This window comes from Equus quagga, chromosome 18 (assembly GCF_021613505.1).
Source record: "Equus quagga isolate Etosha38 chromosome 18, UCLA_HA_Equagga_1.0, whole genome shotgun sequence".
Taxonomy (NCBI): Eukaryota; Metazoa; Chordata; class Mammalia; order Perissodactyla; family Equidae; genus Equus; species Equus quagga.
Window position 1 is genome coordinate 47,309,167 of NC_060284.1, and position 17,926 is coordinate 47,327,092.

The following is a 17,926-nucleotide window of genomic DNA, read 5'->3' on the forward strand; positions in this document are numbered from 1 at the left end:
TAGGATGGCTTAGAGAGGGTTATGGCCCTGGGTCAAGTCTGTCCCAAGTATTGTCATCTTATGTGGAAACACTTTTGGCTTTGGGAATCAGCCTCACTCCTGAAATTCTAGAAGACAGAGTCCTAGAAACTGAGCTGTTTTGTCCTTATTTGCTTGGGGTGGGTGTGCTGAGTAAATGAGGGGGCTGAAGCCGATTGGGGTCTTCTCATGTTCCATTGTGTTAACTACACAGAGATATCAGGGCAGTGATGCGAATGGGTCTGGCTGGTTCAAGAGCACTTGTAGCAGCTGGAGGACCATAATGATATCTTAGAGGGTGAGAAAAAGCTTCTTTTACTTAGGATTTATGTCCTACTTTTGAAGGAGAAAAAAAAAAGATTTAAGTTGGCTTGGAAAATGAAGCACACTTTAAAGCAGGAGACACAAAAATAAAATCAAGATCAAAAGGGGTAAAACAAAATCAAAGAATAGATATTGCAAGGTAGTTGGGATGAATTACTTACTGCATCTGAGTGCTGAATTTGCCTCTGAAGTTGTGAAGAGTTGAGGCAAAAAGAGACGTGATTATACAGTTCTCTGGTGAAGGAAAACAAATCCTTTCAGAGAGACAAACTTTTTCTTGGCACTGAATTTATCATGGGCTTTTTTATTTAAGGGGCATTGGGAACATAATGGACAGTGCTTTCAACTGTGGTATTACAGAGGACTCTAAGTGATTGTTTAAATGGATGTTTCTTATATTCGTGCTCTATAAAAGCTGAGGGCATAAATCTTAAGTATGTGAAGGAGTTTCTGTAAGAAGCTGAGTTGCTGTGGAGGACAAATGTTGCTTTGTGAGGATCCAATTTAGTGTATGGCTAAAACTATAGAGAATCTGGGGGAATGGCTAGTTAATATGCGTATTAAGCCATCTCTCTCTGCTATCAGATGTCTTAAATGAGGCTTTGGCAAGAGTTGGATACTAATCAGTTCATGGTTGAGCTCTCCGCCCCAAGTACCAGACTTCTGTGGTGTTAATTGGAGAGGGTTCCACGGGCTTCGGATACAAGAGCAGGCGGAGGCAGCACTGAGTTCTGCTGTTCAGGCTTGAGAACCCGATTTGCATTCTTTCCTGCGAGAGGACCATCCCCTCTTCCAACAGTGTGCCAGTGAGGAAGGTGATTACTTTTCTTTAAAAGGAACTGTTAATCTACTAAGTACTTGGTGGAGACTTCAGCATTCTGTGCCATCTATAGGAGATAAGATGTAGATCTGCAGGATTTTACGGGCAAGTATCATCAGCTGTCTGTCCAGGATTGTCTCCGACAGCAGAAGAGCCCGTGAACAAGTGTTGGAGTCTTGCTCCAGCTTCTAGGTGTGTTATCTCGGGTATGTCGCTTAAGATTTCTCAGCCTTGGTTTTCTTGGTTTTGTGGGGTAATGCATATAAAGAGCTTAGCACAGTGCCTAGCACTTATGTGCTCTGTCCATTTTCGTGGTGGTGGTGATGACTTCTTGGTGCTGGAGGGGGTCTGTATATAGCATGCTCCGCCCACCAAGTGCTTAACCAAGTAAGACATAGGAGTCTGTCTTAGGGCCTGGAGGAACCAGGAACGTGTGTGTCCTGGAAGCACCACTCCCAAGGAGAAGAGGTTGAGCTGACCACATCCAGCCCCTTTCTTGCCCCCCAAATCTGGTAATTCCCTCTTCCTTCTCTGGGAGGAGTGAGTGAGGAGGAAGAGAGAAAGACTGCACGAGTGTCACTTTGGGTGTGGGGCAGTTCAAATGATATTATCTTTCTTGCTCTGAAATGGCTAATGCTAAACACAGCCTCATAACAATGGTTCTACTAAGTGGGGTAAAATGCCCCCCAAAACAACAACTCCTGATTTATAGCCTTCTCTGTCTAAATGTTAGAGAATATTTAATTGTTTTATATAAATGATGATAGTCGCAACTCTGACAATTAGCGCACTCAGCTGTCTCTAAAGTACCTGCCCAATTCAAGATAATGAAACTGGCCAGAGCAAAGACGAGGACGTGCCTTATCCTGTTTCCTCTAACTCCTGCGTGTGGCCTGTTCGTCTCGTTAGCCCTACCAAGTTAACTAAGCTTCAGAGCGGGTGTTAGGACGTGGCCCTGCTGTACACAGTTCAGGATTAGTGCCGCAGCTGTTATCATCACTCTCATTCTGGGATGTGGCAGGCTTTGAGAAAACAGTAATAACTGGGTGTGGAATGAGGTTGTGCAATTTGCTCCTCGTGGCAGCCAGGCCATGGACCAAAGCCTCGCCTAGAATTTGGCTCACACACACTGTGCAAGACCCTAGTCTTCCGACTTCCCTCCTCTGAGCTTTGGTTTTCGTTTTGTTTTTTCCATTTAGGAAACATACGTGAAAACAGTACCTATCTCATAAAGGTATTATGAAGATAAAGGGAGGATGCAGGGCAAGTGTATAGCGTACCTGGCGGAGAGAAGGCCTTTGATCAGTGTCAGTTGTTACTATCATCATTGTAAAATGGGGATAATGACACCTTCCTTGTAAGACTGTTGAGAGGAAAAGGAGGTAATCTATGTGAAAACCTCCAGCTCGGGTCCCTGCGCACAGTCGGCACAAATACCTCCTTTCACAAATTAGCCAATGATGATTCTGAAAGCTTTTCATTGTTTTGAAAATTGTAGTGAGTTTAATGACCCATATTCAGAAAGAAAAGTCTTTCTTTGGGGGCGTTTGCACTGTTGGGGCCACAGCTTCAGGAGGTGGTGTGTATGTTGTCATACTCCATCCCTGGAGCCGGGTTAGAGAGCAGACCCTTGCTTCTCAGAATGCCAGCAACATAGCGCTTACACTGGCCTCAGAATTCTGTGAAAGGTCTTACAGTGTGGGTGGGCTGTTTGTGTTTAACTTTTGGAATAGAAATTTACACAGAAGAAGAAAGAACTTCAGCAATTATCAATATTTTTCTAATCTTATTTCATCTCTCTTCCCTCCCAGACAGACAGACAGACACACACGCACGCGCGCGCGCACGCACACACACACACACACACACACACACACAAACAAACACGCTCTCTATTTTTTTTTCTTCTGGAAGAATGTAAAGCACATCCCAGACATCATATCATTTTGCCATTAAATACTTTAGTATGCATCTTTAACTGATAAGCTTTTTTAAAACATAACCACCATTGCATTCTTAGCTGATTTCATGATGAGATCAAGCAGAATTTAGCGGTAATCAGTAGTGGAATGCTTATGCCAAAAATGAGCGTTTTTATGCAAAATATTAAACTTAGTCCAATTCAGCAAGTGTGTTAATATCTTTTATGTCCAAGGCCCTGCATGCATAGCACAGCCAGATGAATGAGGTGGGTGGTCCCTGACCCTGCAGAGAGTCCTATACAAGGTCCATAAGACATGTATACATATAACCGAAGTTCAAGGCAGTGTTCAAATAAAATCCTTAGAGCACAGAGCCTGGCGGGTGGTAGAGTCTCTGTGAACGTTTGCTGAATAACAAGTGGAGGTGTGACAGGCTGCCTGAGTTCAAAGGAGGCATTCTCTGTTAAGTAGGAGGGGCCACATGGAGGCAGCATGTACGTGATGGACGTTGAGGACCAAGTACAATCTCTGCAAACAATTTTATAAATTGTAAAGCAACAATAAAGGGAAACTTCCACACATGCACCAAAACAAAGAAGAAATTAAGGACCCACCCATACTTTTACCATTCTGACATAATGGAGTCATATCTTTTCTAGGAGTATAAATCTAAAGTCGACCTCCAAAGGCTGGTGGATAGTTCAAATGACCTTTGAACATCTTTTAAATCACTAGAACCTATGCCTTGTAAGTTCACAAGCTAAGAAGCCACTTTGTTTGTCTTTGCATTAGCACCCTCCTTTTTGGGGCCTAAGATTTAATTTTCACAAGAACGAGGAGACCAAGCGGTCAGTGAAGAGGTGTTGCTCTCCTGCCAAGCTGGAGTTCCTGTGACCAGATGCACACAGGCTGCAGCTCCCCTGCACCCTCCTTTCTGTACATTTGGAGACGCAGGATTTAAACAGCCATATGGGGGTGAAGGATGAGTAGAATGGGGGAATCTGTTCAGTCATTATTCAACAACTAATTGAGCAGGTGTCCCCGGTGCTGAGGCGGAGGGTGCAATGGGAAGGAAGGCAGAAAGCCTGGAAGCCTACCAGGTGATTAGGGAATGGTGAGGTGTGTTGTGCAAATGGAGTCCAGCATATATACAAGAAGGCAGTGGGCGGTGGGCTGGACAATGGGTTAGGCTCTCATTACAGGGGGCCTTGCATATCAGGCTGGGGATTTGTTTTTAACTCAATCGGTGAGAGGAAAGGCCACGGGAGGTTTCTAGAACAGATGACCTGACAGTTGTGTCAGCCTAGAGGTGGGTTGGGAGGTTACTATAGTAGTCTTGGTGGGAGGCAAAGAGGGCCGGGTTGAGGGTGGTGTTTGTGAGGTTTTCCCTTTTATTGACAAATATGTATAGAGCACCTACTGTGTGTGTGGCCTGGAATGGGAGAAGTGGAAGAGACATTGGGGAGGTAGAATGTATGAGACTTAAGAACCCTCAGAGTGGAGAGTCGCAGGAGGCAGACATTTCCAGCAGAGGTGCCTGGGAGGGTCAATGGCGGGAGTGTGGCAACAGGAACAGTGATTGGAAAGTTAGGAGGAGGAGCTGGCTGTGTTTGTTTGGAGTGGGGTTTTAGCTGTGTGCACGTGTGTATGAATATATGTGTGTGTGTGTGTGTGTGTGTGTACGTGTCTATGTGTGTCCATATTGGCAGAGGCGGGTGGGAGTGAAGTGAATTAGATCGCTAGTGTGCTGTGCATGAGATGTCAAGGAGACACCAGCTGAGGTGCCTGGAACCCAGCTCTGGGCCGGTGTTTGTATCTGGAGCCCAAGGAAGAGTTGGGCCAGAGCGGGGGCAGCTGGGTTCCATATCTGGGTGAGGGAGCTTGGGCGTGACCAGGCCAGGGCAGGAGTGGAGCAAGCTGCCCTGGTGGTTGGTTCGGGAGCTGGTTATGACCACCTTTTCCATGTGTCCGTGGTCTGACCACTAATGAGTCAGTCAAGTCACCACTTCTCTCCCATCTTTCATGGTAACTTGAACAGCCTTTGTTTTCCAAGTGCCGGTGTGGAGGAATATGCTCAGGGGCTGGCAGTAAACCATGAAGGGGTCAAAGGGTTTGTTATGAAAGAGTTGGTAACTGATAAGGAGAGAAATCCCCGTGCATCACAGCGTTTTGAATCGCGCTGGTCAGCCGGGCTGAGGTGATGGCCCACAGGGAGCTGTCTTCCTGGGTTAGATTCCCTGTGGCAGTAACTGTAGTCATGCCAGTCATGGCCTTCAGCATTCCTAAAAGTCACCGTGCTAGTCAGTGGTACTTAGAAAATACTAAGGTGAGAAGTCAGGAAGTTTCGTTCATTTGGGAGATGAGGGAGGACATACTGGAAAGATGGTCTAAAGGATGCAGCCCTGGGTTCAGATCTGACACTTCTGAGCTGTATGGCTACGTTATTAACCTCTTTAAAGCTCCTCCTCCTCAGATGTGAAATGGGAATGGTGAATAGTGGTTCATAAATATGTACATGTGTATATGTGTTAGACATACATACATATACAATGTGTACCAGGCACAGTCTAAGCACTTTTATGTATGTTTTAGCTCTTAATCCTCACAGTAACATTAGGAGGTAGTTACTGTTGTTGTCCCCATTTTTATAGGTGAGGCACCGGAGAGGTTCAATAATCTGCCCTAGGTTACACAGCAAGTGAGCGGCAGAGCTGGGATTCGAACGTAGTCCAGCTCCAGACCCCTGGCTCCTTACCACTGCTCTTTACTGCCTCACGGTTTGTTGTTCAGGTTAATGTGGTAACACGTGTGAAGCGTCTTCGAATTGTGCTCAGATTGGAGTTGGGTCTCAGTAAGTGGTGGTGGCTGCTGCTGCTGAGTGGGGACTCTTGATGGTGCCACAACTCCAGTTGGTCCTGATGGGCCTGGGAGGATACGCACAGGCTGTTCAAGTCTGTCCTTCCACATTAAATGACCCTGGTCGTCCTAGTCTTCTCCCAAGTTGCTGTGCCAAGATCCTACATGAGAAAAGGTCTGAAACCCTGGATGTGGTGTAATTTGGGAACACTTTGTCTCACGCACCTGATGGTAGAAATACCTTCCGGTGATGTTTGTTCCGAGTCAGTTGTTGCTAGAGAGGCAGTGTGGTGTGTCAGCGTTCTGCCCAGGAGACGGGACACCCCCGGCTGTGCAACGTTAGCACACTCAGCTGTAGAATGAGGAGGCGGGATGTCATTCTAGCAGCCTGGGGCATTTCTCTGTAGCGTCCACATCACGGCAGGGCGTATTGGTCTGACTTTATACTGCACAGGGTCCACCTCACTTGCAATTAAATGCTTGTGAAGATGACATTTGAGGGAATTAGAATTTTGAGTTCTTTCCATTTCTTGGCCACTGAATCATTCTTGGAGAAGTCATGGTGTTATGCATTTCATTGGAAGTGTAAATCATCAAAGAACAGTTCCTTGACCTCAGCAGTTTATACTCTTGTGTGAGTCATAAATAAAAGCAGCGTTAAATAAAACTAAACTGTTGGGTGGAGGCGATATGAATCAAGATCGTGTTGGCAAATGGAAGGTTCCATTTAGCTAGAATTCCTTGCCTCCTAGAAGGCAAAGTGCTACGAAAGAGAAATATAGCCTTTTCTAAAAGCCTTGGCACTAAGGCAGCAAACATTTATTGAGCGCCTACTACATACAAGGCTGTGTATTTGGAACTTGGGGCTGAGACCTTCAAGCAAGGAGTAATAGAGACTGGGATTACTGCTATATAGGAGTACCTACCTATGCGGCTTGTGGGGGCACAGAGAAAGGTGTCACACTCTGGGGACCCAGAAGGGGGCACAGACGAGGTCACACTTGAAGAATGAGTGGAAGTTTGCAGGCAGTCAGGACGAGAGGGCCACTGTAAACATGTCAGCACAATGGTGTGAGTCTGTGGTGACTGGAGAGCTTCAGATAATTAGTGTGACACAGAGGGGGTGGGAGTAGAGGAAAGGAGGCGACAGAGGGTCCCAATGCCAGTTCTTTGGCAAGTGTGGAAAAAGGCCTTGGGGCCAGCAAAGACAGAAGTGTGGAGTTGCAGAAATGGGTTCAGTGGCAGTGGGGACACTAGGAGAGTGCTGGCTTTTCTCCCACCTGTCAGAATTTGTGGATGGCAGGGAAATGGGGGGTAATACATGAGCAGGCTTTCCTAGAACTAGGATCATAGTGTGCTGGCCTCAGGGTTGTCAGAACCATATGGGAGAATTACATATGTCATTTGGGAAGTTTGAAAATGGAGGTGTTTGTTGACCACTGAACCACAGATTCAGCAGAAAAAGTCAGAGGACCAGAAAGTGAGGGTGAGAATATGCAGGGATAATAATGATATGAGGGCCTTGCGTTTGGGGCATAGCCAAGGATGGCAGGAACCTGAGCCACGGCTGGGTTGATTGGCTTCAAGTGCTAGAATATGCTCTGGGATGGGGTTTCCCAGTGCTACTCCAGTGGTGACTTTGGACTTTCTGTGGGCGCTGCTTGGCATTCCAGAGAAAACCTTGCTGGAGCATGGACACCAAGCTTTAAGTCTTAAGAAGTCCTTCTCAGAAGACTCTAACCTCCTGGGAAACTGACGGCAGACCCCAAGCATATGGAAGGCTCAAGATCAGGGACATTCTGCTCTGGCCTTTGGGAGGTTTTCTTGAGGGGCGTCAAGGGGGCAGTGTTGTACAAGTTTTGCAATAACAAACCCTCATGGGATCCTTCCCATCCCATGCAAAGACTTCCATTTCTATCACTATAGTTGGTAGCACAGGCATTTAATTGTCAGGACAAGAGTAGTCCTTGTCTCTTTCCTTTTGTGAATTCTTGATATGTTGCTCCGTCTGATTTTGTTCTCCTGGCGCCTCTCTGTTTTGTTCAGAACCAGACTATCAGGTGTACCTGAATGCTTCTAAGGTCCCCGAGTTTTCAGACGACCTCACAGAGCTGGAATGCCGCATAGTGGATAAGAAGAGCATGGAGGCAAATGTCCGCTTTACGGTGTCCTGGTACTACAGGATGAACCGGCGCAGTGACGACGTTGTGGCCAGCGAGCTTCTTGCAGTTATGAACGGGGACTGGACGCTGAAATACGGAGAGAGGAGCAAGCAACGGGCCCAGGATGGAGACTTTATTTTTGCTAAGGAGCATACGGACACATTCAGTTTCCGAATCCAAAGGACTACAGAGGAAGACAGAGGCAATTATTACTGTGTTGTGTCTGCCTGGACCAAACAGCGTAACGACAGCTGGGTGAAGAGCAAGGATGTCTTCTCCAAACCCATCAACATATTTTGGGTATCAGAAGGTAGGTGCCTCATTCTTATTCATTAACGTTTCTGTTGTGTTGTATCTTGGATTAAGTCATCCCACTGCGTTTTCACATGCACAGTCACCCTGCAGGTTTTCATTTACGCTAGAAATCCAAGAAATGTGTGCTGAAATGACTATTGCTTTTATCTACAGCATACACCCCTTTAGGATGATGCTGCTGGAGAAGGGTAAGTCCTGGTGAGACCTGGGGCTTGGTCAGTGGTAGAAGGTCATCTTCTTGTAGGAGTTCACAGTGTGCATGGGGTGAGCCCTTCACACTGCTCCACTGGGTGGCCTTAGGCCAAACCTCACACAGGCCTTTGAGGGTCTGTCTGTGCCCATGAGTTCCCTCTGGCTGCAGGCACATTTGAGGTGCCACAGAGAGGGAGTGGGCGGCTACAGGCCATTGTGCCTGCCCTAAGGGGCCAGTCGTCTATTCAGAGAGATTGTTTCTAGAGAGAGGTGACAAGAACTTAAGGGAATCCATTTGTTTGATGCATCTCCTTCTGAATGCTCAGAGCACTGTCTGCCTCCGGACGTCAGACTCGTCAAGTGTTTTATCCCTGTCCTTGTCTTTCAGCACAGGAATCCCAGGGCTCCTAGTCCTCCTTCATGCCCTGGATGTTAAGCACCCTCTGAATGCCTCTCTTGACTCATTGCCACCCCTCCTATATTCCCCAACCCCAAACTGGCCCTCTAGAACTCAGCAAAATCTCTGTTTCCTGAACCTCATCTCTGAATGTTCCTTTCTCTTTCTCTCGTCAAACACTGCCAACCTCACTCTTTCCCCTGGAGCTCTCCTGACTGATGGTGTTTTCTTCCCACGCTCTTCATATAACTGGACCTACGTGGGGCAGGTGCCCTCCTTGTCCCTCACTGCAGCTTCCAGATAATTTTCCCTCCTTCCTAAAAACATAGCTCCAATCTCATGTCATCAGATCATACACCTCCTCTCATTGCCATCACCTGTCGATTCCTAAGTCCTCCGTGTTCATCCTTTGAAGAAGTCAACTTCTGTTTCATAGCCACTCTCTCCAATACACCTCCTGTCTTGCCAGCTTCACTATCTGTGTATAACACTGGATCACACCTTGGCTGCACATTGGAGTCACCTGAGAAGTTTTAAAAAAAATACTGATGCTTGAGTCTCACTAGAGGTTTTGTCTTAACTGGCCTGAGGTTTTATGCAATCTAGGCATTGGCGTTTTTAAATGCTCCCAAGATGGTTCTCGTGTGCAGTAAGGTTGAGAACCCTAATATAGAGAAACCTTTCATTCTCAGTTCCTTGTCCTTTTCTCTAGTCGTTATGGCCTCTGTCCTGTTTTGGTCATTCACTCCCTTGCTCACACCCTACACTAGACCATCTCACTTCTGATAACAGAAAGCACCCCCATACTCTCAGTTCCAAGCAACCCATCCTCTAAACATGGCTTCTGTCTTTCTTGATTACTCCCTCTGGTTCTCCAGCATCAACCCTTCAACTCTACCAGGACTGACAGTCCGTTAATCCTACCAACTTTTATTGTCTTTCACTCCCATTGTGTCTTCACATCTCTCTTACCTAGGGTGACCGTTTGCCCAGGGTAGTCCGATCTATACCTGTTGCCCTGTGTCACGTTTCAGAGCACCCTCTTTCCTTCTTATAGATGTGTGCAGTGTGGGATGTAGGATCAGATACGTAGTCACCATACTGTTACCTAGCCTAAATTCCGAGTCATACTCACTCCCTTGAGCACACCTTTAGCTCCCTTACCCCACTCTCAGTCTGCACTATGCTCTGGCTAAACAACAACTCTGTTCAAAGCGAACCGTCTGCCACCTTCCTGCCTGCATCTGCAGAGCTGAATGTGGTTACAGAAAAGCATCTGAACATGTTGACTGGTCTCACTTTCAATCCATGATCATGTGTGTCAAGTGGGCTCTCAACACTGCCTGGGAATCATTCTGCATTTCCTTACTCTCCAAGATGATTATTGCATACCACCTTCTAGCTCTCTGAAAACCTCCTCTCCCAGCCTTGTTCTCGGCTGTTGATCCTGCTATTTCCCTAAAAAACCAGAAACAATCCAAGGAAAATTTGCACACACTCTACCTCAGCGGCTGAACCTGTTACTCAGCCACATGTCCTAGCAAAGGCCAGTGCCTCTCACTGCTCAGACACACGGCTCCCCTCTCTGATGCCTTCTGTAGCTCGCTCTCCTGGACCTCTCCCATTGGCCTATAAATATGCTGTTACATCTCCTGGGTTTTTTTTTTTAAAAACCATGCTAATCTTGATCTTGCTTCCCCCTCCATCCTTCTATTCCCCACGCTTGTTTGCCCACCCATCACTCTCTTTTTCCTTTGATAGCCGAAGTAGTCAATGTATCTGTACTTGATGTCCCCAGTTTCTCCTCGTCTCTTCTTTCTGGTACCTACTCTAATCAGGCTTTTGCCCCCACTGCTCATGTTAAGATTACTAGTTGATTGGCTGATTCCAAAATCCAGTTGTTAATTATGTTCTTAGCAGGATTTAACAGATGATCGTTCCCTCCTCCTGGAAATACTTTGCTTTTTCCTTGGCTGATGGGACGTCACCCTCTCTGGGCTTTCCGCCACACTCACTGCCGTTCTTTCTCAGCCTCCTTGCTGGTTCCTCTTCATTTTCCTGCCCTTCAGATGCCTCAGGACCGTGGTCCTAGGACTTCCTTCTGTTTAACTTCACGGCCTTGGTGATCTCTCTAATCTCATGAATTTAAGTGCCATCTACACACCAGTGACTCCCAAATTTATGTTTCTACCTCAGACCTCTTTCCAGAACTCCAGACTCAATATTGTGTTGCCACTTGTCCAATGGGCGTCTCAACTGTTCAGAATGGTGCTTCTGGTCTTCTCTCGGCCTTCCCTAGCACTTTTGTTCTAGTTGTTGAGACCAGAACCTTCATCTTTAATTCCTCGTTCTTCAGATTGCTTTAGAATCTAACCCCGTCTCACACTCCACTGTTAGCAAGCCACCATTGTCACTGCCTGGATTATATCACCAGCCTCCTAGCTGGTCTCCTTGCTTCTGCCCTTGCACACGACGGCCAGAGCGATCCTGCAAAATGTAAGACAGATCGTGAAACTCCTCTGCCCTGACCTTCTCACTCAGAGCAGAACCCAGCCTTTCAGTGGCCTCGGATGCCCTCTACCAACCGGCCCCCTTTACCTTCTTTTTTTTTAAGATTTTTTTTTTTCCTTTTTCTCCCCAAAGCCCCCCAGTACATAGTTGTATATTCTTCGTTGTGGGTCCTTCTAGTTGTGGCATGTGGGACGCTGCCTCAGCGTGGTTTGATGAGCAGTGCCATGTCCACGCCCAGGATTCGAACCAACGAAACACTGTGCCGCCTGCAGCAGAGCGTGTGAACTTAACCACTCGGCCACGGGGCCAGCCCGCCCCACCTTTACCTTCTGACTCACCTCTACCCTCCCCACACCCACTCCGCTTCACCTCGTCTGCCTTTCCCATAGCTTCCCAGATACACCAGGCAAGCCTCTGCCTCATGGCTTTCTGCTGCTGTTCCCTCTGCCTCGAATGCCGTTCCCCAGGTGGATACAGGGTTCTTTCCCTCACCCCCTCCTCTCCTTGATGCCATCTCAATGAGGCCATCCCTGGGCACTCTGTCTCAAATTGTGACCCCACACTGACCCTGCACACTTTTTCTCTTCTTTTCCTGCTTTATTTTCTCTTAAACTTTTATCACCCTCTAATCATACCATCTATTTTACTTTTTTATTTTGTTCATCTCCCTCCACTAGCATATGAAAGGGGGATTTCTGTATGTTTTGTTTCTTATTGCATTCTCAGTGCCTGGAATCTGGGAGGCTCTCTGTGGTACTTGTCTAGTTAATGAGTGGATCACCAAACCCACAGAAGATCAAGAACGAATGTGGGTGGCTCAGTGCAACCTCAGGAATCAGTGATGCTGGAGAGACTCTGTAACATACGTGTGCTGCTAATAGGTTTGATGGAACAAACATTCCAAAAAAGCCCAATGTAAACATTTTATTTTACAGCCTGCCCTGGTGGCCTAGAGGTTAAAGTTTGGCGCTCACCGTTGTGGCAGCCCAGGTTCGTTTCCTGGTCATGGAACCACACCACCTGTCTGTCAGTTGTCGTGCTGTGGCAGTGGCTCACGTAGAAGAACTAGAAGGACTTAGAACTGGAATATGCAGCCGTACACTGGGGCTTTGGGGAGGGAAAAAAACACAGGATGTTAGCTCAGGGTAAATCTTTCCCTGCAAAAAAAATTAAAATAAAAACAAACTACATTAAAAAAATTTATTTTATGATTGGATGGATAGGCTTAATCATCTTACTAAAGGATAAAAGATGTGTTTAATTCATTTATTCATCCATTCAACAAATATTTAAGCATCTTCAAAGTACCTGACATTGAGCTATGATAATATAGATGAATTCTACTGTGTATGTGCTTAGGGATTATTTTTTTGATAGAGAAGTGGGAAGTCACACACTTAAACGTAAAGTCAGTGTAGCCATGCACACTTGCTCAAAATGGCAAAACAGCATCTCTGTGGAAATGACTAGATCCAGTGTGTATGCTCCAGTCATTTTAGAGATAATCTGTTCTGTAATGTTGCCATCATATGATTAAACGGAGAGAACCCATTTCTCCCTTGCTCTGCTTTTCCGAGCAGGCTGGTTAAGCTAAGGGTGCTTTCCTTGTACCCAGCAGAACCTCAAAGGAGGAGAGGCAAATGGCATCGGCTAGAGCCATGTCTTTCCCAGTTCGCTAAGAGAGAACTCTCCCTCACATCCTTGGAGGCACCAGTAGTTTCCCAAATTCTCAACCATCAATTCCCTCTTCCCTCACCCCCATGAAATCACTTCCGACTGCTCTGTCTCAGCCAGTGTGGTGGTTTTCAGCCTGCTTACAGATATGCCTGATTTTCTCTCTCAGTTTCTAGATTTTCTTAAATGCTATTGTGTTTTGTGTGGCAATTTGCAAATTCCTATTTCCTTGACATTGTGCTTTCAGATGCATATTCATTTTAACTAATCCTGTTGGAAATCACTTCTTTCTGGTACTTCATTCCAGATTCCGTGCTTGTGGTGAAGGCGAGGCAGCCAAAGCCTTTCTTTGCTGCAGGAAATACATTTGAGATGACTTGCAAAGTGTCTTCCAAGAATATCAAGTCGCCACGCTACTCTGTTCTCATCACCGCTGAGAAGCCTGTTGGGGACCTCTCCAGTCCCAATGAAACCAAGTATATCATCTCCCTGGACCAGGATTCTGTGGTGAAACTGGAGAATTGGACAGATGCATCACGGGTGGATGGTGTTGTGTTAGAGAAAGTGCAGGAGGATGAATTTCGCTATCGAATGTACCAGACTCAGGTCTCGGACGCAGGGCTGTACCGCTGCGTGGTGACAGCCTGGTCTCCTGTCAGAGGCAGCCTGTGGCGGGAAGCAGCAACTAGTCTCTCCAATCCTATTGAGATAGACTTCCAAACCTCAGGTGAGCAGGGCCCCTGTTGAATCATAGATTGAACTAGAAGAGACGCTATAGGGTTTTGATCCAATGACAACATTTTTTTAAACAACTTTATTAAGATATAATTCACATGCCATACCGTTCACCCATTTAAAGTGTATAATTCAGTGGCTTTCAGTATATTCACAGAGGTGGTGCAACCATCACAATTAATTGTAGAACATTTTCATTACACCTCAAAGAAATCCCACACCCCTTAGCTGACACCTTTCAGTTCCCACTCCCCAACCTCTTATCCCCCAGCAAACACTAATCTACTTTCTGTCTGTATAAACTTGCCTGTGTGGGACATTTCACATTAATGGAGTGTAGTATGTGGGCTCTGAGTCTGCCTTCTCTCACTTTAACATAATGTTTTCAGGGCCCATCCGTGTTGTAGCATGTATCCGTACTTTATTCATTTTTAGGACTGAATAATATTCCATTGTGTGGATATACCACATTTTCTTTACTCATTCATCAGCTAATAGCCATTGGTGTTTCCAGTTCTTGGCTATTATGGATAATGCTGCTGTGAACATTTGTGTACAAATTTTTGTGTGCACATTGTACCATCAATCATTTCGACCCTCTTTTTTTTTAATGGATAAACCGAATCTCAGCTATTTCAAATCCTTTAGAGAACGTGGCAGAATATAAATAAAGAGAGGAGAGAACCGAGCCTCCAGAGGGTTTAAATGAGTTGCTGAAAGTGGAAGACTCAGAGCAAAGACCCCAGTCTTATCCAGGCGTGTGGCTTTCCCTCTTAGAGGTCCCTAGGACTGAAGGTTGTGGGCAGCATTTTTGGCCCAACTTATCCAAGCGTATTTCCATATAGAGGCTGAGTGTCCCAGTCTTAAGGCCTCACCTTTCTTTTTGGATTTCCTATCAATTAGTCAAGTTGCCAGAGCTGCGCTGGTGTTGATGAATATGTCTGTCAACCTGGTTTGTTAAGAATACTTATTAATGGTGTTCATCTATGGGTAGGTTAATTAAAACGAGGGCATTTTTATCTCTATTTTGAATTGATTTTATCTTTGGTAAGTGAAATATTTTTATGCTATAAAGTGGAAAGGTCCACTTTTTTTAATGGCATAGATACATATTCTCAAATAGAAATATTCCTTATTCATCTGCATAATTCATTAAGCACCTCTGACAAACTTGTCTGTGTATGTGTTTCAGCAGGTGGATGATATAAAAGTTTTTGATCCCTCGTCTTACTTAGAATATGAAGGTGAAGGATCATCATTTATGAGTTTAAGACTGAAAGTTTTTCCCTAAGACTTCCCTGGGTTCCAATTAGAAATTTCTGAATGTGTAAATTCATACTCACCTATAAAAATTCAGGTATTAATTGAGTCACTGCAATGAATGCAAGATATTTGTTGAATTAAATTATTACCATTTATGTTAAAGGTAAACTAGACTGTAATAAAGTTTGTTTTCTGTTGATGTTATCTTGTATTATAATGTAGAGTCAAATAGTCTTCTGACTTCTTTTAATCTCTTAACCTTTAGATTAATAAAGAGTAAATATTGATACAAACCCTTAAATTTGGAAAGAGCAGAGAAATCACAGGCCTCTTTTATTGTGTATCTGTTTTTTAGTAATAGTTTTATTGAGATACAATTAATCTATCATAAAACTCACCTGTTTGTCAATCAGTGGATGAATGGATAAACAAAATGTGGTATGTCTTGTACAATGGAATATTATTCTGCCATAAAAAGGAATAAAGTACTGATAAGTGCTATAATATGGAGGGATCTTGTTGACTAGTAGAGTTTTTCGTAGACTCTGGCTACAAGTTCCTTAACAGATATATGATTTGAAAATATCTTCTCCTACTCTGTAGTCTTTTCACTTTCTTAATGGTGAGCCTTGAAGCACCCAAGTTTTTAGTTTTCATAATTATGATTTTAATTTACCTATTTTGTTTGTTTCTTATGTTCTTGGTGTCATATCTAAGAAACCATTGCTAATTCAAAGTTATGAAGATTTATGCCTATGTTTTCTTCTAAGATTTTTATGGTTTTAGCTCTTATATTTAGGGCTGTGATCCATTTTGAGTTAATTTTTGCGTGTGGTATGAGGAAGGAATTCACTTTTATTCTTTTGCATGTGAATACCCAGCTGTCCTAACACTGTTTATTGAAAAGTCTGTTCTTTCCCTGACTTGACTTGGCACGCTTGTCAAAAATAATTTAACCATAAATTCTGGACTCTCAGTTCTATTCCATTCGTCCATATGTCTATTCCTATACCAGTACCACGTTGTTTGATTACTGTAGTTTTGTAGTAAGTTTTGAAATCAAGAAGTGTGAGTCTTCCAACTTTGTTCTTTTTCAAGATTGTTTTGGCTATCCTGGGTCCCTTGTATTTCCATATGAATTTTAGGATCAACCCATTAAGTTTTGCTCAAAAAGACAGCTGGGACTTATAGGGTTTGTGTCGAATCTGTAGATCAATTTGGAGAGTATTCCCATTTAACAATATCATCTTTCAGTCTGTGAACGTGGGATGTATTTGGGTCATCTTTAATTTCTGTCAGTGATGTTTTAAAGTTTTCAGCCTACAAATCTTTAATGAACTTCTTTCATTAAATTTATTCTAAGTATTTTATTCTTTTTGATCCTATTATGAGTGGAATTGCTTTCTTAATTTCCTTTTCAGTTTGTTTATTGCAAGTGTATAGAAACATAACTGACTTTTATATTGATCTTGTATCCTACAACTTTGATGAATTTGTTTATTTGTTCTAACAATTATTTTGTTGATTCCTTAGGATTTTTAAAATACAAGATCATATCGTCTGCAAATAAAGATAGTTTTACTTCTTCCTTTCTAGAATGAATACCTTCTGTTTCTTCTTGCCTAATTGCCCTGGCTCGAACCTCCAGTACAATGTTGAATAGAAGTAGCACAAATGGGCATCCTTGTCTTGGTTCTTAGGGGAAAAGTGTTCATTCTTTCACCATTAAGTATCATGGTAGCTGTAGGTTTTTATAGATGCCCTTTATTGAGTTGAGGAAGTTTCCCTGCCTTCCTAGTTTATTGAAAGTTTTTAACATGAAGACATGTTGGGTGTTGTCAGATGCTTTTACTGTGTTTGTTGAAATGGGATGATTATGTGGTTTTTGCCCTTTATTTGTGTATCTGTTTTGCTGTCTGTTAGAGTTGATTCCATCTTGTTTTACATTTGTTTTTTATTATAGTTTCTTTAAAACTGTTATAAGGAAGACAGGGGAGCTATAAAATCTTTTGTATGTGTTTCTGGGTAAGGAATGGATGTTGAATCTGTTTCTCGGTTCTTTATATCTCAGCACAACAGATAAAATCACTGTAGCTTCCAGGTTGAATAGACTGCGTGAGGTTTTTATTTATTTAATCCATGGAGCTGTCATGGCCAGTTTATAGTTTAATTAAGAGAAGCTTCCATCAAATTCAGCACCCAGCATAATGCTGTAGCCCTAAATAGCTCCTATCAAATATTGACTTGAAACTGAAGAGCCTTGACTTCCTAAAAATCAGCAGCACACAGACACATATAACAAAGAGGCCCTTCCTGGTGTCCACCTTTCTGTCCCCTGCTTTCAAGGCACTTGCCTCTCGGTTTGAGGACTGTGTTGCCCAAGGGGCCCTCCTCAGTCATGAATTTTACTGACTTAAAGTGTCGGGGGGAAAATATGGTTTAAATGTGATGGTGAAAGGTTTTAGCCTTTTAAGAGAAGAATAATAAAGTTTTTCTCCCTAACAAATTTGAAAATAGAATAAAGTAGAATGAAGAGAAGCAAATCACCCAAAATCCTACCAGAGACTGTTAATTTGTGGTGTTTGTCTTCCTAGAATTTTTCCCTTGAATGTTTTCTTCATGATATTGAGGTCAGGATGTGTATACAACTATATGACCCGCTTCCACCCACTTTAACATTGAAAGATAAGCATTTTCCGCATTATAACAAATTCTAGATAAATACCAACTTTAATGA

General features: G+C 44.0%; 1 protein-coding gene across 1 annotated transcript in view; it reads left to right on the top strand.

Moving 5' to 3' along the window:
- The window catches only part of PTGFRN (prostaglandin F2 receptor inhibitor), a 72,671-nt gene that overhangs the window by 42,377 nt on the left and 12,368 nt on the right, over positions 1-17,926 (top strand). The window contains exons 5-6 of the mRNA XM_046645371.1: positions 7,987-8,412; positions 13,499-13,918. Of these exons, the coding sequence (XP_046501327.1) occupies positions 7,987-8,412; positions 13,499-13,918 (846 nt within the window). The remainder of the gene's footprint in view (positions 1-7,986; positions 8,413-13,498; positions 13,919-17,926) is intronic.